A 23613-nucleotide genomic window follows, 5' to 3' on the forward strand; every position below is an offset into this window, starting at 1 on the left:
TTTCTATTCTTGAGAAGATCTTATTTTGAGTTCTACTTCTTGCTTTGAGGCCTTCACTTACCAGACACACCCTCTTGAAGGTCCATGAAAACGGAAGACCAAACCTGCCTTGTCTAACACAAAAGCTGCTTCCGTCCTGGGGCTTCTGTCTGCACTGACGTTGTGGCCTCTGACTGTTCCTTACTTTCTGGCTGCTCATTGATATGTTAGTCAAAACTGAACTCAACTTTACCCAGTAATTTTCGTTGTTTTTATTGGGAATCTAGCTCACTACCTGATTAGAAGCAGAGGCTGACAGCATTTCTTATGCATGTGTTCAGACCCCAACCCCCCACCCCCGTGGAGATGCTAGAACTCCAAGAGGAATGAGCGTGTAAAAACAACTTTTTATGAATGAAAAAAGTAAAATTAAGGAGAAAGAACCTGCCTGATGAGCTATGCCAATGAAATCAATAAGGAGATGACCAGAAAGGTTGGTGATGGATTAGAACAGATTTGGAAACAAACAATGCATGTGGCATCTTATTCAGGGAGAAGGAGTGTTTCAAATCTGAGAATCATAAAAAATAAAATGTTTGCAGCAAAACCGCTCATAAACAAAACTGAAAGGTAAATTTGGGAAAAAATTTACAACACAAAAGTTTATTAATGGTTAAGATGGTAAATTTTATGTTATGCGTTTTAAAAATTTTAACAAGTTTGTTGTCCCTATTGAAAAAAATATTATGATGTATGAATGAGCAAAAGACAAGCATCTAATAAAAAAAACTGAACCAGCCAATGAAAAATAAATACAAGAAAACTTCCAGAAATAAAATGAAAACAAGGAGACAGCACCTGTACTCAACAGTTTGCCCAAGATGAAAAATCAGGGTGATGTGGCCTCACGTACAAACAGTATCTTATCCTGCGATCCTGAACCAAGAAGTCCATCCTTATGGGAAAAGGCGGGTAGGTATTGGGGGCTAGGACTTGGTTGCATGTTTTTTAAGGTCACCATTCAACCCTGTACAAATGGCATCTTAATGAAAATGTTATCTAGATGTTTCTGTATGTGCAGGACATAGAGATCAGGGAGAGGGTTCATAAGGAAATTAATGTTTTATAACCTTAAGGTTCAGATTGCTTTTTAAGACTTTTCTGTGGAGTGAGACTTTCCTGCCATGAGTGCCGATTATCTCTAGGAACAGAAGGTAACTTTTGTTTAATGGCTTTGGATCATAGAGACTGGGGTTCAGATCTCACCTCAGCCACCAACTGGTTTGTGTGGCCAGGGTCTGGCAGCTGCCCTCCCAGTCTATAAAGCGGGCCCCTTAGGTGGCTAGGTTGGGCTGGAAGGCCGTGGTCAGCAGTGAGCTCCACTGGCCACAGGTCATTACTTAAGAGGCACTGCCTCCCCTGGTCCCGGGTTTTCCCATCTGGGACCTAGAGGCCAGAGAGTGCCTGACCTGGGGGCCACTGGGGATTCTGCAGAGCCTGTCCCCCTAGAACTGAGAACCCACATGGCAGCAATGATGGGCCTGGGTGCTAAGTCTCCCGCCAGCAGAAGGAACTGAGGCCACAGCTGAGCGGAGTACCTGGTTTATTTCCATCGCAGGTGAATCTCAGGACAGTGGCAGACTCTGGGCAGAGGGGCGGGGTTGGAGGCGGGGCTAGAACTCCACCTTGCAGGCAGGGAAGGCCTCGTCCTGCATGGACACGGTGCTGTTGCTGCCCAGCACCGTGATGCCCAGCGCCTGGTGCCGGGCATGTGTCTCCTCGTACCACTCATGCATCACCACTGAGTCGAAGGTGGGGATCAGGGTCACCTGTGGGTGGGACAGATGGACCAACGGTGAGGGGCAGCACCCTCTTCCCTCCCGCCCCAGCCCTATGGCCGCTGAGGCCCCTCTTCTCTGACCACCTTTGCTCTGCCTCCATTCTCTCTCGCTTGGATGTCTGTAGCCGCTGCCAGCCAGTCCTTGAAGTCCCTTCTCTTTCCCACAGCCCCCAAGGACCCTTCTACAATCCAGGAGACCAGACTACTCCTCTGTGAATTCCTCTCCATGCTTCCACCCACCCTCCACCACCACCCTCTCCCACTTTCACCCCCCAGGCCTCCCTCCAGCTCCTTGAATGCACCAAGCTTGCTCCCCACTTCGGCCTCTGCCTGTGCTGTGCCCTCGGCCCGGGACTCTCCCTCCCAGCTGCTCCGGAAACTGTGTGCCAGGCCAGGTGTCACACACTCAACCCCTGAGTGGGCAGCCAGGTACCTGGAGACTCCTACCTAAACTCGCCTCCCCCTTCAAGGTTCTACTTCAAAGCTTCCTGTGGAAATGACGCCAACCCTTGGGGCCAATTCTCAACTTTCTCAGCTGCATAGACACCACACACACTCCCTGTTTCCTCCTGGCCAATCCTCATAATGTTGGGGAGGTTAAGGGGCAGAGGTCAGGGGAGGTGATCAAACCAGCCCCATCCACGCCCTCATCCAGGTTTGCGCAGACACACAAGGAAGTGGATGTAACAGGAACGTAGTCCTGAGGGCTGGGAGGGACTCTGGCATTTGGCCTCACTGCCCCATGGCCATGGGGACATGGCTTAGTCTCTCTGAGCTCCGCTCCCTCCTCTGATGTGGGTGAAGGTCACTTCGACCTCACAGGACTGTGCGGGTTTAACAGGAAGACATCAGGAAGCATTGACCCCACCCTGTGCCAAGAGCTTAGGCAATGTCCCCCTGCCATCTGCTGCCCTCAGGACTGTCCTGAGGCCCCCGCTGGTCACTCACCTGGAGGTCCCGGTCCCACTGCTGCTTGCCAGCCAGGAGCGCATCTAGGACGGCCCGCATGCCCTCCTCCTTGTGCTGGTCCTGGCCACTGATGACGTAGCAGAGCGCACGCACCCGCCGGAAGAACTCCTCGTCCACCAGGCGGGCACTGCCCCCGCTGGGCAGGTAGGCCAGGTCGAGGTACACAGGGGAGCCGGGTGGGGCTGCTGACCCTCCTGGCCGACTGCCAGCTGACCCTGTGGGCAACAGGGATGGGGTCAGTCATGAGCTCCAGGGACAGGAAAGGGGCTGAGACCCAGGGCCCGAGATGAGGCTCCCAGCTCCACCTGCACCCCTCTTGAGTGGCTCCCTCCCTGGCAGAGGTCTGATCTCACCGTTTTATGGTTGACAAGCCCTCCCTGTGAGCGGCAGTTACTCAATGAACCCTGCAAACACCCTGGCCAACCCCTCAGTGCCTGGATCCTTCCTGGCTAGTCCCTGGACACAGACACCCCCAGGGCCTGTGGGAGGGGGCAACCAACAAGGACTTCCTGGAAGAGGGAGTTTTGGAGGTTGAGCCCCTAAAGCAGCAGTACCTGGAATGCTCTGCTGCTTCAGCAGCATCCATCTGTTCGATTACTCAAGGGGCATTTATCAGGTGTTTATCAAACCCTCCTGGGCACCATAGCCTAGGGACATGGCAGTGACTAGAACAAAAATTCCTGCCCTTAAGGGTGATGGGGAGCCAGAGTGGGTGTGGGAAGGACAGAGTTGCAAGTGGGAGAAGCAGGATGGGGCAGCCTGGATGGAGATAGGGCAGCTGCTCTCCAGGCCTTGTCAAGGGGGACAAGGCCACCACTCCTGGGCCAGGGAACTCATCAACTGATGGGAGGACAGAGCTGGGTCTTGGGCACAGGAAACCCTCCAGATGTTTGGCATCTTATGCTCATAAACACTACCCAGACCAGGATATAGCACCAGGGGGCATTTGCAGAATGAATGAAACCCCCAGCTTTGGGCAAGTAGCATCTCTTGCTCATAACTGGGGACGGTGGCATCAGGGATCCTGAGCGGAGCCTCAGGAAGGGAAAGCCACCATGGCTGTGGAAAGCAAGAGGGAGACAGGAGCAGCAGAAGGACAATAGCAAAGAGAAGATGAGGGGAACGTGGGCAGAAGCCGTGGGGCGCGAGGACAGGGGTAGAGTGGGACTGGCAAGCGACGGCAACCGCCTGCTTTTGTAAATATACACAGTTTTCCTAGAACACCCATTCGGGTACTTACTGAGCTGCTTTTGTGCTACAACAACTAGCTGAGTAGCTGGGACAGAGACCCTCTGGCCTGCAAAGCTGAAAATGTTTACCCCCTGGCCCTTTAAGACAGGCTTTGCTGACACTAGAATGGATGGTTGGTTTATTAGAATTAGTGGGAGCAGGAGACCCCCGAGTGGCCAAGACTGTGGCCTTTGGAAAGAGGCCAAATGCCCCGGCAGGATAGGGCCTCAGAACACCCCCAGCCTCCAGGTGCCAGCCTTGTCCGTGGGCTCTGGGGGACCCCCCTCTATCTCCCTGCCACTGTGCTGGGAACCCCTGACCCACCAAAGAACATAGGAGCCCGTCAGGCTTCTCCCTTGGAATCTGCCCAGGAAAGATGAGAGGTGGCGGCTCGGGGAGGGGGATAGAGGTGGCGCTGAGCTAGAAGACAATCAAGAAACCAGGAGTGGAGGACAGGCCACGCGAGGAGAGAAGTTGGAGATGTCTGTCAAATCTGGAGGGCAGAGCCTCTCCAAGCAACTAGAATAGGGCCCAGCCCTGGGCAAGCGCTCAGTGAACACAAGCTAAAGTTATGATTAGTCATGGCTGTCACTGCTTTCTCGCCATCCCTTCCTTGGTAAGTTTGAATATGCGCTGACGCAGGGACTGCCGAGTACTGGAACGTGTTGACTGTGAGCTAAGACAAGCTGGGAGTGCAAAGCACTACATCCCAAGATGTAGTGTGGAAAAGAGAAAAGGGGACTATCTAGTAATTTTTCATGTTGGTTACATGCTGCTGGGTTTCTACCAAACATTTAAAAAACTAATACCAAGCCTTCTCAAAATTTTCCAAAAAACTAAAGAACAGGAAATACTTCCCAACTCATTCTATGAGGCCAACATTGCCGATACCAAGGTCAGACAAAGACACTATGACAAAAGAAAACTAGTGACCAATAACTTTTATGAATATTGATGCAAAAATTCTTCACAAAATACTAGCAAACCAAATTCAGCAGATCATAAGGATCATACACCATGACCAAGTGGGATTTATTTCTGGGATGCAGGGATGGTTCAACATACAAAAATCAATCGATGTAACATACCATATTAACAGAATGAAGGAAAAAAAACACATGATCATCTCAATTGATGCAGAAAAGGCATTTGACAAAATTCAACACTCTTACATCATAAACATACTCAACAAAGTAGGAATAGAAGGAAAATATCTCAACATAATAAAAACCATATATGGAAAAACCCACAGATCATACCATAATTAATGGAGGAAGACTGAAAGCTTTTCCTCTAAGATCAGGAACAAGGCCAAGATACCTGTTTTAGCTACTTCTGATCAACAAAGTACTGGAAATTCTAGCCAGAGCAATTAGGCTAGAAAAAGAAACAAAAGGCATCTACATTAGAAAGGAATAAGTAAAGTTCTCTCTGTTCACAAATGATACAATGTTATGTGCAGAAAATGCTAACGATTCCACACACACAAAAAACCTATTAGAACTAATAGATGAATTTGGTGAAATATTTGTATACAGAAACTACAAAACACTGCTGAAAGAAACTAAAGAGGACATAAATTAATGGAAAGCTATCCCATATTCATGGATTGGAAGACCTAATATTGTTAAGATGCCAATACTACCCAAAGTGTTTCTACAGATTCAATGCAATTTCTATCAAAATTCTCAATGAATTTTTTTCTGCAGGTGTAGAATAATACATTCTAAAACTCATATGGAATCTCATAGGATCCCAAATGGCCAAGGCAATCTTGAAAAAGACAACAAAGGTGGAGGACCCACATATCCTGATTACTACAAAACTACAGTAATCAAGGCAATATGGTACTGGTATCAAGACAGACATATAGATCAATGGAACATAATAGAGAGCCCAGAAATAAACCGTCACGTATATGGTCAAATGATTTTTGACAAGGGTGCCAAGAACATTTAATGGGGGAAAGGGCAGTCTTTCAGCAAATGGTCCTGGGAAACTGGATATCCACATGCAAAAGAATGAAGTTCAATGCTTATTTAGCACCATACCCAAAAATTAACTCAAAATTGATCAAAGAGCAAAATATAAGAGTTAAACCTACAAAATTCTTAGAAGAAAACGTAAGGCAAAAGCTTCATGACACTGGATTTGGCAATGACACCAAAAAGCACCAGCAACAAAAAACAGACAAACTGGATTTTATGAAAAACTAAACTTTTGTGCATCAAAAGACACTAACAACAGAGTAAAAAAGGCAACCCACAGAATGGGAAAAATATTTGGAAATTGTATATCTGATAAGATATAGAGAGACAATACACAGAGAACTCTCAGAACCTAACCACAAAAAGACAAATAACCTGACTCAAAAATGGGCAAAGGACAGTCCCACAAAGATACACAAATATCTAAGAAGCACATGGAAAAGTGATCAATATGCCCACACTGTACAGCCATGTGGCTTATGCTATACACCTGCTTGCCCCTTTCTGGGGAGTCTGGAATTTTGGTGTATGCAATACTGTGATTTATAAGAAATCTATATACAGTTGGGTCATTCACAGATGTATTTGGTCTTCATCCACAGTTCCTATCTCACAGCTCCCCAAACCCTTGGATTTCCTGATCAGTAAGAGCAATGGAAGCATCTTCTGTTATAATATTTGGTTTCCTGGCCTCAGTTCCAGAAACTACTTCAGGGCCATAAAAGTGAAATAGGTGTCTTGTTATTCATAACAAGCCCTTTCCATCACAACTAGGTTTATGTTAATGAAGGTGACTTTGAATCCCATCCCAGGGTGGGAGCTAGTTGCCATGTGATTAGAAGGTTGGAACTTTCAGTCCTGCCCTCTTCCTCCCCAGTCTCTGGGGAGAGGAGAGGGCTGAGGTTGAATCAGTCGCCACTGGCCAATGATTCGGTCAATTATGACTGTAATGAAGCCTCCATAAAAGCCCCAAAGGAGAGCTTTTTGGCCCTTTTTCAAAGCTTCCACATCTGGGGACCAGAACACTTCTGCGTGCCACTGTGTGGGGCCCCAAGCTCCACAAGGACATCAGATCCCTTGTTCAGGACCTCATCCTATGCATCTCTTCATCTGTTTGTTGATTTGTATTCTTTAGTGTCATTTTATAATAATTGGTAATCTAGTGAGTAAATTGGTCTTCCTGAATTCTGTGAGCTGTGCTAGCAAATTAATCAAAGCCAAGACAGGGGTCATGGGAACCTCTTATTTATAACCAGTCAGTCGGAAGCATAGGTAACAAATTTGACTTGCAATGGCATCCTCAGTTGCAAGGTGTCGTTCAGAACCTCCAGTTTATAGCCAGTTGGTCAGAAGCACAAGTAGAAACCTGGGCTGTGACTGGTATCTGAAGAGGAAGGTGGTCTTGTGGGACTGAGCCCTTTACCTGTGGAATGTGATTCTATCTCCAGGTAGATAGTGTCAGAATTGAACTGAATTCTTAGACACCCTGAAAGTGTCCAAGAAGCTCCTCTACCCCTCAACACACACACACACACACACACACACACACAATGGAATTGGGTCCAGGAACCCTTTTTGGTTGGTGTCAGGCGTGGGATTTGTTAGAATGGTCCTGGTTTATGGAAACATGTGTTTTTTGAAGAGAAAGATAAAAGGGCGGACAATGAGGAAACTGACTCATGGATGGTTACCTGGTCACCCATAGTAAGAAACTGCAGCTGTGATATGATCAGTTACTAAAGGTAAAAGTTACCAGTGGAATGTAGAAATGGTAGTAGACCCAACTTCCAATGAGTTGGTTCATTGGATATATAAGAAGTGTCAAGTAATAAGCAGCATGCTACATATACAGTTTCCTGGCTATTGTTTCCTGTAATACCCTAAATGAAAGTTTAAAAAAGTGCTTGTTTGGGCCTTGATGCTGAACCAATTTCAGATTTGGGTCAATCTAGGCTTTGGCCATTAGCCTCAAAACTGCCCAGAAAGAGGGAAATTAGGCAGGGGCAAAAGGAAGTACCTCTAAGATTTCTGGTCACCAAGAAGGCAGTGAATATAGGGAGAGGGCAAAAGCATGAAACAACCAAAAGCAGGGGCTACAGTATGAAGAAACTGACTCATTTTGTGGATTAGTACCATCAGTTTCCTGAAGACCCTTTACCAAAACGGACTGCAAGAGTAACCAATTTGGAGGCTGTGGCTTTGGTTTTGAATGCTGCAGGGCAAAAGAGCGTGTTTGGGTTGACGTAGGACCTGCAGCTCCCTGCTGAACAATCAGCGACGGCTGTGTGTGATCCAGACACCCAGGAGGTTATCGTCAAAGGAACAGCCAGCCTGATGGACTGGACAAAAGCCACTGGAAAGTTTATCCTGTGGAGGAGGACTACCCGACTCCCACTATGAATGCCAGATAAAGTGGCTGAGATGCTTCCTAGGCAAGCCATGTGGGGTTGGTTTTGAGGTAACTGGGACATTCACCCACTGAACATGCCCATTACTCAGGTTATGGTAAATGCTGTGATGAAGGGAATCCCTGTTGCATGGGACACCCCCATGTAACTTTACTGCCACAAAACTGAACAATAGTTCAAGAAGCCTCATCAGATCTGCTGTCTCAGCTTCCCCTGTGGGTCTTACTGACACCAAAAACATTACAGAAAGAGACTCACAGACAGAGAAAACAAACTAAACTTATGGTTACCAAAGGGGAAAGGGGCCAGGGGAGGGATAAATTGGGAGTTTGGGATTAGCAGATACAAACCAATATATACAGAATAGATAGACAACGAGGTCCTACCATACAGCACAGGGAGCTATATTCAATAGCTTGTAGTAATCTATAGTGAAAAAGAGTATGAAAAAGAATATATAACTGAATCACTACGCTGTACACCAGAAACTAACACAACACTGTAAATCAACTATACTTCCAAAGAAAGAAGGAAAGAAAGAAAGGAAGGAAGGAAGGAAGGAAGGAAGGAAGGAAGGAAGGAAGCAGGGACAAAGGGGAGAGAAAGGGACTCGACACAGCAGAGTGGAACTCCTCAGACTGCTGTTGAAACATGGCATGAATAAAGCTGACATTGACAGAGTTGAAACAGGTGTCGACTTAGAACTATTAAAAGGCCCCAAACAAGTCCACTCTATTTATTTATCTATTTATTTGGAGGAGTTTAAAAACCTGGAAAGCAAAGGTTACAAAGAGAAACCTGACCAGGAATCCCCTGGGGTGATGATCAGGAAGATTAATCAAGATAAAGACTGAAGTAGAGGCCAGGGTCTTCTGGCCCCACCCCCAGGCAGGGACCCAGACATATGCACATGTGTGGATAAAACAGCCAGGAGAGGAGAGGAAACTTTCCTGGAACTCCTTGATACAGGAACCCAAAGCACTGTGATTCCAACACCTGTTGGTGAAGTCTTAGCAGGACCTAAGGTTAGACTGGGAGGAACTGTAAATGCAAATACAGTTGGGAGCAAGGTGAAATTTGGATGAAAACTGGGATGTTTATGAACAGATTTGTGTGAGGTGGTCAGATCTCCTTTACCTGAACATATTCTTGGGATGGGTACTATGTCTGGGGATTGCTACCCCTACTTCATATTGTAAAGCAGAGGCATGTAAGTCCGCCCTCCAGCTAACTGCCTAGGACAGGTGGCTAACTTGGAGCAATCTAGAACGCCTGGTAGACAAAAAGACACCCACTTTAATTCATGATATACTAGAAGCTGGAGTGCTGGTACCAAGGGGTTTGCAGTATGATAGTCCTGTGTGGCGGAGGGTTCATGGAGACTGAACAGTAGCCTATCAAGGCTCAAATTAAGTTGTACAGCCCATGGGCTCAGCAGTTCCGGACGTGGTTTCAATGCAAGGCGGCTACAGAAAACGCGAGGCGGCTGCTACTCCCCATCTCAGAAAAGAGCCAGCAGCAGCTGGCCTTCATGTGGGATGGATCCCAATTTACTTTTCCTGTGCTGCCGCAGGGGTATCTGAACTCACGGGCTTACTGTCACAATTTGGTCACAAGGGAAGGGACGTGACGTGGGTCTCCAGTGTCACAATAAATTGCATTGATGGTGTTATGATGGTAGTGGAAATGGAAGAACAGGCTGGGACTGATTTGAATTCAACGGTGACGCACATGACCACAGCGCGGGGTTGGGGGCAGTTTAGTAAATCCAGCAAAGGTCCTTGGGCCTGCCCAGACAGTCAAATTCTTAGGAAGAACCTGGGCAGGAGCCACCTGGGATCTTCCACAGAGACTAAAAATAAACTGCTGTCGCTACCCAGGCCCCGATCAAACAAGCAGCCCAGCGTTTGGTTGGCTTGGATTTCGGAGCATGCGTATTCCACATCTGGGAACACTGCTAGCTCCCACCTCTAAGACTACCTGAAAGAAAGCTGTATCTGAGTGGGGACCTGAATAAGGCAGTGTCTGAATTACAAAGGGAAGCAGACCTCTCAATGCCTTTGGGCCCTTATGACTCCGACTCCGACTTGATTTTGGGAGTGTCTGCCATCATCCTCTGCAGACTGGAGTTTATGGCAAAAGACCAGGAGTACCTCCCAGCAGTGACCACTGGGATTTGGGGCCAGAAGATTCCAAGATGCTGCTGCCCGTACAGTATTTGAGAGACAATTATTAGCCTGCAATTGGGCATTAACTGGAATTGCTTCAATGACTGATGGACATTAATTAATCATGAAACCTGAGATACCCACAATGCCTTGGGTGATGTCAGAGAAACCCTCTAATAAGGAAGGCAACACCCAGAAGAGTTTCAGAGTAAAACGGAAATGGTTCATACAGGAGCATGCTGCCAGGGGAAAGCAGGGAGATGCCTGCTGTATCATGATCAGGTAGCCTCTTTTCCTCTAGAACCGACTTTGGAGCCCCCTGAGGAGCTGCTGGAACAGACTGGCACGTGGACGTGCCCTGTGAACATCTCTCAACTGAACAACAAACTGCTGCTTGCTTTACAAAGGGCAGTTTCAAGATGAATGGACAATATGCCGTTTGGAAAGCAACCACATTAAGACTGGCGGATGCAAGACTGACTGAAGAAGGCAAGAACTGATCCGCTGAGTGGCCTGAACTGCACGCCGTTTTCCCAGCAGTGGTGGAAGAAATTGAGCAACAGTAAAAGCCCTTATGTTTGCGGTTTGACCGACTCATGGGCCACAGCCCGTGGCCTGGCCATATGGTCAGGTGGCTGGGCAATGGAAATCTGGACTATTAAAAGGGCGCCTGCAAGGGGCACAGCCCTATGGAAATCACTCTGGGAATTTAAGAGGTGCCTTAAAGCAGGACATGTCCATGCCCATCAGAAGAACCCCTTCCAGGTTTGGAAGGTGACTGAACCACCAAGCGGATCTTTTGGTGTGCTCCCTGAGGTGGCCATGGATCAGGGTCTGTGAATGACTGGACGTTGGGGAGGGGTGCAGCAATGCAGGGCGGGTGGCTAAACCCAGATATATTTGTCTGGCAGCCTGCAAGGCACAAAAGGCCAATAAGAACCGTCAACAAGAGAGAGAAACCACAGATGGCGATGGGGGAAACTCCCCGGGGGCAAGGCCTGGCCCAGAGCTGACAAGCGGATTACACTGGACCCATGCCAGTGGCCCCCGGGGTGGGATGAGGTGAGCACTATGAACGAGTCCTAACAGGAACAGACAGTCCGGGCTGGGTTTTCATACCTGATAGTAGATGCAAACGCTCAAGACAGTATTACGGGACTGGAACAGAAAACACCGTGACCATTTGAGCCACTGAGTTGTAATTCTTCGGACCGAGGGACACACTTTACAGCCCATATCGTCCAACAGTGGGCCAAGAGACCACACACCAGATGTGCTGTATTATCACCCTCAGAATGATGGTTTACTAGAAAATCGGAATGGGTGGCTGCCATGTTTGCTGTCTAAAATAGGGGGGAAGATAAAGCCATGAGAGGTGGGCTTAAACGCCTTCACAAGTGTGTGCTCATGCTTGACATCAGGGGGTTAAGGGGGGTCCCCACCGGATAGGTTCCTCCCCTTTTCTGGGGGATGTGGGGAAGTGGGGGTGGGGGAGGATGCTGACGCAACTGTCATTCTTCCCCACGTCACAGCAACTTTCTTTTTCCCTACTTGATGCAGTGGTCCCAGGACCAGGGATGCAAGTGTGGGTGCCAGAAGCAGGGATGACTCCTAAACCAGAAACGGGAACCACACCTTTAAATCTTCATGTCAGAGTTCCTAAGGGCCTGATGGAGGTGGGGCCTTCAGCCCTCAGGCAAAGCTGGGGCCACCAGTGAGTGCTGCTGTGCTGCCTGTGGTTCTGTACCCGCGTAACCCCACTCTACACGGGTGGCAGTGGACAGAGGGGGAGGCACTCGCTAGCCTGGTTTGCTGCCAGCCGTCTGGACCAGCACAGTGGCTGAACCTCCTGTCCCCGTCCAAGGGTGGAAAAGTTTGGGTAAAGATAAATGACAAGTGGAGAGAAGGAGAAATAATAGCTGAGGGTAAAGTGATGAATAAGTGGGTTATGCAACGAGGGAAATCCAACATTTTATTAATAGCTGGAGAGAGGCTCAGAGCAAGAGAATAATTCAATCTCTCAGCAGAAGCACACCAGATGCCCGGCAGGGTGAAGCTAGTTTGCTGAAGCCAGCCCTGCTTTGGGGACCTGACAAGACTGAATAGGCAGCCTGCTGATCTGAGCGGCATCACTCTAGGAGACATTCTGGTCTTAAGATATATTGATGAACAGGACCAACTGTTAATGACTAAATGGAATTCTGGTGATTCCAGCAATGTGCCTGGATCTTCTGACTCCTAGTTTTCAGGCTACATCTACTACCAAGGATATCATTTGGGGAGGAATTTCCAAGAACTGCTCCCTACTAAGACTTCAAACTATGTGGTGCGGGGCTCTGAGCTGACAGATCTATGTAATCACCGTGTAATTCTCAATCTTGATGACCAGGGAGAGGTAAATTAGGAATTTGGGATAGGCAGATACAACCTACTATATAAGAAATAGATAAAAAACAAAATCCATGGTGCATTCAACAACACTGGCCCCAAGACAGAAAAGAGCCTTAGGGGACATCAGTGCTAAATCTAGGTATCCTAGGACAAGTTGGATTCGCTCTTAATGAGCAGCAACATTCACTAGAAAAAGATTAACTGGAATAGGCAGATTAGAGGGAGGTCTCATCCAGGAAGGCAAAGGATGGGAGTCAGTCTGGAAAGAGAATGAGGTTTTAGCAAAGTGGGTCAGGCAGACTCAGCCAATAATGCTGGACGGGCTAGAACCCAGTGCTGGGAAGGGGCCTGTTCTCTGACCTAAAAAGGCCTCTCAACAAAATAGTATTTTGTATTAAAATAAATACAAACAGAGGCTGAAGTGGCCCCCCAATCCTAGCTGCTGAGGCTCAGGGGCACCCACACCTATGTTACGGCCCTTCAAGCTTAAGGAAACTCTCTGGGAGGATCTGTGGTTTACAAAGATGGACCCTGACTGCTCTCACCCCCAGTAAAGCTAGAAATAAAACATATCCTGTGGTCCAGTTAACAGGGACAGGAATATTCTAAATACCATTCATGTCTTCCCCGAGGGAGGTGGGCCCTGCTAAACAACACATGATGGAAACCAGACTCCACACAAGCCTGTGAGCTGAGACTGGGTGAGTGGCTTTGTCTTTGGTGACCTTGGAATCTGGAGCTAACTGACTCATGGCCAATTGTCACGACCCTTGTCCTTAATAATATCTGTCATATGTGCAAAGGCAGATTTTTCTGGGAAGGAAAAGTGAACATCTCTGTAGTTCTGATTTGCTCTGTAATCAAACTGAATTGTACCGTGACCATATTTCAATATGGTGTAACCCTGGAGTTGGTAAGATTCAACTACTTTAGGTAAATAAGTCTTGTGATAATGCTGACAGTGATGATCAGATGCATTGGGAGACTAAGTTAAGCCTCCTCTGGATGTAATACACATGGAAAAGGACTGGCCCAAGGAGCAACTGGATCGAGCGAATCACCAGCTGATTTCTGTGCTAAATAGCTCTGCACAAGTTTACCGCAAGTCCAAGTAGCAAATGACGTGTTTTTTTAAATTGATCCCTACCCAACACTGGCTTCTCCAAATGTTAGGCCTACTGGTGTTGGTACATCGGCAGGGGGCGGATAGGGATTAGGTTTGTTTATTTTTCAATGGGCGCTATCGGGGATTGAACACAGGACCTCATGCATGCCAGGCATGCGCTCTACCACTGAGCTGGACCCTCCCCGCAGTGTGGGTATACTATTGCTGTATCTGTTCTGTAACTGCTGTCCCATACACAGCTGCTGGGGTAGGTATGACTGTTTTGCCGTAAGGGATCTGTGTTCAAAGACCAGGGGGTGGACTGTGATATTGTGATTTATAAAAAATATATACACTTGGTCATTCTCAGACGTATTTGGTCTTCATCCACAATTCCTGGCTTACAGCTCCCCAAACCCTTGGAATTTTCTGCTCAGTGAGAGCAAAGGCAACATCTTGTTACATTTGGTCTCTTGTCCTCATTTCCAGAAAACACTTCGGGGCCAAAAAGGTGAAATGGGTGTCTTGTTATGATTCATAACAACCCTTTCCATCACAACTGGATTTATGTTAATGAAGGTGACCTTGGATCCCATCCCAAGGTGGGAGCTGGTTGCCAGGAGAACCAACCATGTGATTAGAGGGTTGGAACTTTCAGTTCTGCCCCCTGATTTCCAGGGAGGGGAAGAGGAGTTTGAGGTTGAATCAGTCACCATTGGTCTATCATTTAGTCAATCATGACTGCGTAATGAAGCCTTCATAAAAGCCCCAGAGGACAGCTTTTTGGCCCCTTTTCAGAGAGTTTCCACATCAGGGAAACAGAACACTTCTGTGTGCCACCGTGCAGGGCCTCAAGTCCCACAAGGACATCAGATCTCGTTTGGGACCTCACCCTATGTATCTCTTCATCTGTTTGTTGATTCGTATCCTTTAAGAGCCTTTTATAATACATAAGTAATCTAGTGAGTAAACAGGTTTTCCTGAGTTCTGTCATCTGCTCTGGCAAATTAACCGGACCCAAGGAGGGGGTCATGGGAACCTCTGATTTACAGCCATTTGGTCAGAAGCACCTGGACTTGTGACTGGCATCTGAAGTTGAGGGTGCTTGTGGGATGGAGCCCTTTACCTGTGGAACACGGGTCTATCTCTAGATAGTGTCAGAATTGAAGGGAATTGTAGGACACCCAGCTAGTGTCCAAGAACTGGATCCAGGAACCCTTTTCAGCGTACGTGTCAGGCAGAGGCTGCCTGCATGATCAGCCCCAACAGAAACCCTGGGTTCTGAGGTTCTAAGGAGTTTCCTTGGTGGACGGCACTTCACACGGGTCAGCAGAGCTCGTAGCTCAGAGAATGAAGCACATGGTGTGTAACTCCACTAGGAGAGGGCTCCAGAAGCTCGTGCCTGGTTTCCCTGGGACTCCCCCCTTGTCTTTTCCCTTCACTGATTCTACTCTGTATCCTTTTGTTGTAATAAATTTCAGCCATGAGTCTGACTCTACACCGAGGTCTCCTAGGCAATCCTGGAACCTGGGGGTGGTCTTGGGAACCTGGACACAAATGCATTCAATAAAATATACCATTAAAACTAGTTTTACCTGTTTCTGCTTAAGGTGACTACTGGAAAATTCAGGATGCTGGTTGTGCTCAAGTTCCATTGACAGTACTACTTGAGCACTTGGAATTATAAATGCTTAAAACAGTCAGGTCAGAGCTTCCATTTTATAGGAGAAAACTGAGGCCCAGAAAGGGTGGCGGGTGTGGCTGAGACCACATAGCAAGTAGGGAACAGGACTCAGGCAGGTAACCCACTGCAGGACTCCAGCCCCCAGGTACTTACCTGATGGACCCCGAGTGGTCATCTTCGGGACTGAGGCCTTTCTGGACAGGGGTGTCCGACTTCCTCTGTCACTGGGCTCGCTCCGGGTGCTGAGTGGCCGACTGGCCCGGTCCCCACTGGTCAGCCCCTTGGTTTTGGCAGTGGTCACTGAAGTGGCTTTGGGGGCAGCAGTGCCGGGGTTGGGGCGGCTGAGGGGCTTCCGGGTACGGCCGAGGCCCTCTCTCAGCCGGGCCTGCTCAGGAGGCAGCATCTCAGGGTCCACCATGCAGATACTAGGTGGGGTGGGCAGCGGTGGGGGGATCTTGAGGGGGTCAGGCAGTGGGTCACGGCGAGGGACCCCAAAGCCCTCTGTATCCTCATCTGAGTCCGCAGTGCCGGGGGCAGCTGGCAGGGGGTCTGAGTCAGACAGGGTGGGCAGGGACTCACTAACAGATGTGGGTGGTGTCTCCTCGGCCCCTGGAGCACTCGCCCGCTCCTGGGACCGGGCACTGCTGTCATTGGAGCTGCCAGGGGACGAGGGTGCTGGAGCCATGGGGACGGCCTTGCGGTGCTCAAACTCACAGGGTGACACCAGACACAGGTCCACGTCGTGCGGGGAGGCTGAGCGCCGCACCCGGGGGCCACAGAGTGGGAGGCTCAGCCCGGCTTCACTCGCAGTGGCAGGCGGTGGCGGGAGCACTTGCTCAAAGGAGACAGACAGAGACTCATCCACCTCTGTGGAGTGCGGGGAGCCCACCTCGGCAGGCAGCGAGGGCGTGGTCACTGTAGGGGACGCATCCGGCCCGGTCTCTCCACCCCGCAGCGGGCTCAGTGACAGTGGCCCACTGCTCTCAGCTGGGCCCTGGTGGGCTCCGGCGGGTGAGGGCGTGCATGGCTGGGGGGTGCTGGCGGCCAAGAGTAGCTCCAGGGTCTTCTCCTCCAAGCTGCCACCCTCTTCCCCAGCTGGGCTCAGCCCCAGCTCCAGGCTGCTCTCCTGGCTGGGTGTGGCCAGCAGCTGGGAGGCTGGAGAGCCACAGGCCTCTGTGGAGGGGCTGGCCTCTCCACAACGGAAGCTGGGGGGGCTGTGGGGCCCATTCTCTGTTGGTGGGACACCCAGGCGGGGTGTGTTCGGTTCTTTGCGGGGCTTGGGAGCCACCAGGGCACCTGCCTTCTTGCTGCTGACCACAGCAGGGGCCGTCCGGCGCACTTCCCGGGGCTGGGTCCGAGTGGTGTTCGGCTTGGGGTCTTTTTTTACCTCCCGGAGGTGCTTGGCTTCTTTCTCAGCCCTACGAGGGGCCTCAGCTCGTGGCGGCTCCTTCCGGGTCACCCCAGGGCGCTCTTGGGCAGACCTGGAGGGCGCTGCCAATCGACCCTCTTTCCTCAAGCTGTCCCGGGAGCCCACGCTCTCCTTGCTCTCGGCTCGCCGAGGCCCCATCAGGTCCTGGGGGGTCACCACAGGCTCCCGCAAGAATCCCAGGTGCTGTAGGCGGACCAGGCCATCCAGGAGGCGGGCAGGCGGCGTGCAGCCAGGGAACAGCACACGCACCACCTTCTCAGCGGGGCCCGCGGGGTGCCACACCAGCAGGGCGCACACGGAGGCCAGCGTGTGGTCGGCAGTGGCCGAAGGCGGGTGCAGCACGTACATGTCCAACCGGCCCACGCCCATCTTCTGGAAGAGCACGGTGGGCTCGGCTGGCAGTGGCCCCCGGTTCAGGGGCAGGGGCGTGATGCCCAGCCGGGCCAGGAGGCTCAGGGCCAGCTCCGCCTCATCCTCGCCGCGCACCAACCGTGAGGCAGCTGCCCGGGCATTGAGGAACACGACACCCAGGTTAGGGGAGATCAGCCTGCGCAGCCTGTCATCCCCGGAGCCCCCGCCAGCGGCTGCCTCCTCACGCTCTGCCAGCTTGCGCCGCAGCAGGCTGTTTAGGCCAGGGAGGCTGTCCGCACCCGCGTGGGTCACCAGCACAGCGTCCACCCGGTCCAGGTGCCGCACCAGTTTCCAGAAGCTCGACTTAGGGTTAGAGCCACCATTGACCAGCACGGTGAAGCCGTTGACGGCAAAAAAGGCAGCATCGCCGAGGCCACCAGGAAAAATGTAGCAGCAGGGCCGGGCAAGCCTGAGGAAGCCCACAGAGGCCGGAGGCTCAAGCAGCTCAAAGGGGGATGGTGGCTCCAGTGACTCGGCCACATACTCCAGGAACTCACGCAGGCCCTCAGCAGCTGGCAGCTGCACTGGAGGGTTCAGCCGCAGCTGGAGCACGCCCTGGAGGCCGGGCACTTCGGATGTCAGCTGGGCCCAGTCACCAAAGGTTGGGCAGGTGATGGTGAGCTTGGCTGGGCTGGCAGGTGGGGGTGTGGAGGCCAGGAGATCCCGGATCTATAGAGAGGGGGATGGTTAAGGGGTCACCTGCAGCCAGGCAACACCCAGCCCCTTGGGAAAACTAAGTGAGAACATCTCTGTTCTGCCTTCTGGGGCTAGAAGGGCCCTTTGCCTGCCCTTGTCACCCTCAGGACAAAACCCAGCCTTCCTCACAGTCCAGGAGGGCCTACTGTCCTGCTTCACCACCTGTCCCCCTTCCACTCATCCTACCCTCTCTCACTCTCCCTGCCCCAGGGCCTTTGCACTTGGTATTTTCACCTCCTAGAGAACAGCTCCTTCCAGGGAGGACTTCTATTAGTACCCACCCCCAACTCTGTGTACTGGCTCTTATCTTGCCATCACTACATCACTCACTACAATGTAAAAACATGGTCTGCCAGAGTTTTCTGCTTATCTACCCTATCCAGACTAAGGGATCCAAAAGGGGCCCCATCCAATTCTGTCCAAGATGGGAACTAGAATCTGGGGTGCCACTTGAGGCCTCTGAGACCTCTGGGTCTAAAGGTGCAGCCTCAAACCAAAGTGGGTGATGGGACTGGGCCCTGACAACAGGAGGAACACATGTTACCACCATCATTCCACAGAAGAGGAGGGGATGATGCTCGGGGGAACAGTGGGTTGCTGGGCCATTACAGCCCAGTGGGGATGAGGCAGGATTCAGAGGCAGGATGGGGAGGGGAAGGCTTACCTCTTTGTCCCCTAGGACCTGGAGGAAGTGGCGGGGTGAGAAGCCCCCTGTCTGGAGCAGCAGCTCCCCTGTCTCCTCCAGGCAGGGCCCAGCCAGCACCAGCAGCTTGTGAGAGGCAGGATCCAGCAGGAGGTTTCGGAGCTGAGGGAGGGGGAGAGTTTTCAAAGCTGTATTCCATGCAGTGAGATAGCTGACCCCCCACTTTGGGGGTAGTCCCCAGCCGCAAATCTGCATATAACCACCCCACTCCTGTCCCCACAATGGCCAGGCCAGTGCTAAACTAGAAGCTGGGATTATAGCCTGTGGACCTCCTTCTGGGCCCTGCCTGCACTCCTCCCCCCCAAATCCTGCTCATTCTACAAAGCCCAGCTCTAGTGCCCCCTCCACTTGGAAGTCCTGTATACCCTTTCTGGGCTCCCTCAAGCCCACCTCTCCCTCTGGCCCAGTCCCGACACCATGGGGAGGAGGGTACTGTGTCTGGCTCTGTCTCCTCCAGAGCCCCACCCAGGGAGCAAACAGGAGCATCTCTGATCAGAGAAATTGACCTGGACAAGGGTCTCTAGAGGGGTGTCTGGGGGCTCTATCTTGTTTCTCTTTCTCATGGAAAATTGGGAGAAGAGTGCAGATGTCCACAAGCTAGAAGTATTAAGAAGTCAATTCAGACAACTGCTGGGCCCCAGCCAGAAGGAACGCACAGGACGCAAATATCGGTCAGATCCTGCCCTCTTGCCTCCAGACTGTCCCTATCCCGTTCCTTCCTCCCCAACTCCCACCTTTTTTGATGCCACCCGCTCCCATCATCAGCTCTGAGGGAATAAATTGAGGCTGGAGCCATTGGGTGGGGGGGTGTCCAGAAGAGCATTTCAAGCAGTATGAAGTCAGGGATATAGGAGGTGAGGACAGAGGATGGCATCAGTCCCCGAAGCCTGCTCCCTGCAAAAGCCTACCCTCCCCTACCTCGTCACACAGGGATTTGTCTGATGGATTCAGGAGGACCAGCGTCTCCAGGGTGTCTCCACGGTGGTGCAGGCTCCGCTGGCCTATGGGGAAACCAGGCCCTGTGAGTTTAGGGCTGAGCCACGTGTGTGTGGGTCAGGCTGTCCTGGGGCCGAACCCTGCCCCACTGTGTGACCCCACGCAGCCACAAGCCTGTCTAGGACTTGGTTTCTCAGGAACCCCAGCCAGGGAGGTCATCCAGGGACAAACATGCCTGTGGTAGGGCCACAGGTCAGGATGAGGCCATAACAGGAAACCTGCCTTGGCAGCCCTGGAAACAGCCGTGACAACAGGCCTCTGCTGCATGCAGGGCCCAATTTTCAGCCCTGTGGGGGAGGCCACTGTCACCCTCATTTTATAGTCAAGGAGCCTGAGCCCAGGGAGGGCCAAGGAGGATTCACCAGGAAAAGGGCATAGCATGGGCAAGGGCCCTGAGGCAGGACTAAGCTCGGGGTGTCTGAGGATCAGGAGGTGGCAGGTGGGGCTGGAGCAAGGGGCTGCATGAGGGAGCCGAGGGCAGGGAGGTCTCACGGGCCACAGAGAGGGCAGTGGGGATGATTCTGGGAGCCTGACCCTGGTCTGTTCCCCAGAGCCCAGATATGTTTCAAACACAGAGCACCAGACCCTGAGTCTGGAGAGGCAAGGACCCTCCATGGCTGGTTACCCTTTATCCATTTATCACATACTTTTTATCATGTGTGGATGCTGACCCATTCAGGTGGAGAAACTAAGGCACAGAGAGAGGAAGCGGCTGCCAAGATCACTCAGAACAGGATTTCCAGCTTCCCCCTACTCCCCCGCCAATTCAGTGAGGGTCAGGAAGCTACCCAGAACCGATGGGACAATGAGGCAAGGTGACGGACACTTCCTTCCCCTCTGGCAGCAGCCAGGAGGTGACTCAACAGGCTGGCTGAGACAGGGGGAGCTGCAGGCAACACCCAGGCCCCACCCAGCAGCTGCTCAGTTCACCCCAGTCATCCAAAAATCCCCTGGGAGCCATGAGCAGTATGGGGCTGGCCCACGAATCCCAACCCCTTCCTTGATCCTGCCTTCTCAGATCCCCATCTACTGAGCATCTACTGTACAGGAATCACAGCCACGAACCAGACACAGCTTCTGCCTCACCAAGCCCATGCTCCACTCTCCAGTCCCGCTCAGCAGTCCCTCACTTTCCAAATGTCCTGTCCCTTTGCCTGGGGCTCTTCCCTCCACCCTCCACACCAACCGCAGCTGCTTCTCATCCAAAAGGACCCTCCTCAGAGGTCTCCCTGTCCCCTCCACCCCACCTCAGCTGCCTCATCTGTAAAATGGGGACAATAACACAAATTCTTGCCTTGTGGGTTGTTGACGACTGAGGGAGTTAGTGCTGGCTCAGGGCCTGCCCCTCCTCTGTACTCAGTAGATCGCAGCTGTATGATTAGTGTTGCTGTTTACAGTCATCCCCGAACCCCATGCCTGGTTCACAGCTGGCACTCAGAGAACACATGCCCAATGAATGAGCAGAAGGGGTGCAGCTACAGCAGGTGGGGTCCCTAACCTCACCTTTCACGATGTTGGAGAAGGTGGCTGAGTGTCGGGACACGAAGACTTTGAGCTGCTCATCGAGGCTGCAGACACCAGGGTCAATGTCCCAAGACCGGATGCCTGGTGAGGAGGGCAGGGGAAACAAGGAAGGAGCTCAGCTGGACTCCCCAGCTCCCAGAATACTTCACTAACTAGCATCTGGCAGGTGGGGGCCGCCACAGCCCCCTCCCCTCAACCTGCCTCTGCACAAGACAGCCTAGAGCCTCAGAACCACCCAACGTGCCTTTGGAGCTCATTGCTTCTACCGTCTGGGAACCCAAAGCATAACTCAGGCATTTTATAGAGAAGACACATGACATTAGTAAGAAAGCCCTGCCTCCTAAATAGTCATCTCCTTCCCTCATTATCCTCCTCACCCCCAGGTACAGTTCCCACCTCAGAGAAAGCTTTGCACAAACTGTTCCCATTGCCCGGAGGCACTTCTCCCTGCCTCCCCACCCTTCAGGTCCTCTCAGCTCTGTATCCTTCTGAGCACTCCTGAACCATTTGAGTTTAAAATTTGTTTCGTCTCCTTACTCACTATGGGTCAGCCTCTCCAAGCGCCCACCCCCACCAAAGACCACTAGCCTTGTGAGGGCACAGCTGAGCCTGCGGGTGGTCCCCACCCCATCTCTGCCCTGTGGGGTAACAGTCCCCAGCCACGTGAACCGAAATGGGTGCTGCCACCCCATTTTACAGGCCATGGACAGCAGGCCCTGCCAATCTGAGAGATGGGGAATGAATGAATGCCTTCCAACCACGGTGTGGGGTGCACAAGGCCCGCTGGGCCCACCGTGCCAAGCGGTTGCAGGTGAACCTTGCAGGTGCATCTATGACTCACCTTCCCAGCTGCCAAATCCCCTGGGCACCTGGGCCGCACCCTCCCACAGCCCAATTAGCAGTTCTTCATGGAGCAATGGAAAGTGGGCCCCGGGGCTCCAGGTCCAGCCTCCCTATCGCTGCTCCTCCCTCCAGAACGTCCAGGCTGCTAAGACTCGGGGATTCGGGGCGGGCCCGGAGGGTAGGAAGCGGAGCCGTTGCCCGTGTTGCCCAATCGCGTGGGTCCCAAAATCCGGGCCCATGTCCCTTCCCTGGTCTGCACCCTGTTCGGGGCGGAGCACCCCAGCCCGAGCCCGAACGCCGCTTCCTCCGCCGGCGCCTACGTCCACTGCCTGCGACATGTGCCTAAGGGTAAGGAGACTGGGTCCCTGGGCCCCCAGGATCAGCCGCCCCCCGCCCCCGCCGCTCCATCCCCCCGGCTCTCAGGCCGAGATGCGCGGCTGCGCCTGCCTCCCAGACCCCGCGTCTCTGGGCCAACCGGACCTCGTTCGAGCTCCTCCAGCACGTAGGCTAGCAGCCCCGGGCAGCCGCACTCGCCGCCCACCACAAGCAGCAGCGAGCTGGGAGTCTCCGCCGCCCCGGGCCCTTCCACTGCCGCCGCCATCTTCGCACCGCCCTGACGCTCCGAGCGCCCGCCCTGCTGTCCCCGCCCCTTAAAGGGGCCGGACCGGAAGGGCTGAAGACCCCGCCCGGAAGCCCCTCCTCTTTATGTGCATCCTCCCGCCCTTTGAGGTGATGGGAGATGGGCATACCCGCATGGAGAGGTTGATGGAGTCTTGGGTCGCCGTTTTGGGCATCCCTACCAAATGACCACTGATTCACTCATTCATTCACTCATTTATTCATTCTTTCATTCAACAAGCTCTGATTGCATGACTACTACATGCCAATCGGAGTCTCTGCCCTCTGGAAACTCACATCACATCACAATGGGCCCAATCAGAACCAGGTCCGAGATGGCCCCAGTTCCTTAGATCAGGGCTTAAACAGAGAAAAGAAGGGTATCTTTGAGGGCTTTGAGGGATGTAGGATTTTGCCAGGTGTGGTGATGGGGCAAGGACATGTGAGGCATAAGTTAGAGCAAATGCAAAGTATTAGAGGTAGAAAAGTACATGTGAATTTGGGACACATTCCAGAGCACTCTGGGCCTGGAGCAGGGCACATTTATTCTGCACCTCCTGTATGCCAGGTGTTTTACTCCATTAGCTCATTGAATACATGCATAAACCTATGAAGTCGTCACTGTTACTAT

The 23613-nt window shown here is 51.8% G+C and overlaps 1 protein-coding gene across 1 annotated transcript; it reads right to left on the reverse strand.

Moving 5' to 3' along the window:
* Positions 1-1565: 1565 nt before the first annotated feature.
* Positions 1566-23000, reverse strand: MAP1S (microtubule associated protein 1S). Its single transcript, XM_072947403.1, has 7 exons — positions 22845-23000; positions 21501-21602; positions 19920-20002; positions 18963-19103; positions 15916-18271; positions 2768-3003; positions 1566-1808 (listed from the first exon to the last, which is right to left on the reverse strand). The coding sequence occupies exons 1-7, from the start codon at positions 22963-22965 to the stop codon at positions 1653-1655; spliced, it is 3195 nt and encodes a 1064-aa protein (XP_072803504.1). The 5' UTR covers positions 22966-23000; the 3' UTR covers positions 1566-1652.
* Between the last annotated feature and the right edge of the window lie 613 nt (positions 23001-23613).

This window comes from Vicugna pacos, chromosome 22, assembly GCF_048564905.1.
Source record: "Vicugna pacos chromosome 22, VicPac4, whole genome shotgun sequence".
Classification (NCBI taxonomy): domain Eukaryota; kingdom Metazoa; phylum Chordata; class Mammalia; order Artiodactyla; family Camelidae; genus Vicugna; species Vicugna pacos.

Bases quoted from the DNA above. Each gene is read 5' to 3' on its own strand.
- MAP1S (XM_072947403.1), bottom strand. From the start codon at position 22,965: ATGGCGGCGGCAGTGGAAGGGCCCGGGGCGGCGGAGACTCCCAGCTCG. The intron at 3,004-15,915 runs GTAAGTACCTGG...TGTTGCCCACAG, and splicing joins GACCACTCGGGGTCCATCAG to GGTCAGCTGGCAGTCGGCCA. The intron at 1,809-2,767 runs GTGAGTGACCAG...TCCCACCCACAG, and splicing joins AGTGGGACCGGGACCTCCAG to GTGACCCTGATCCCCACCTT.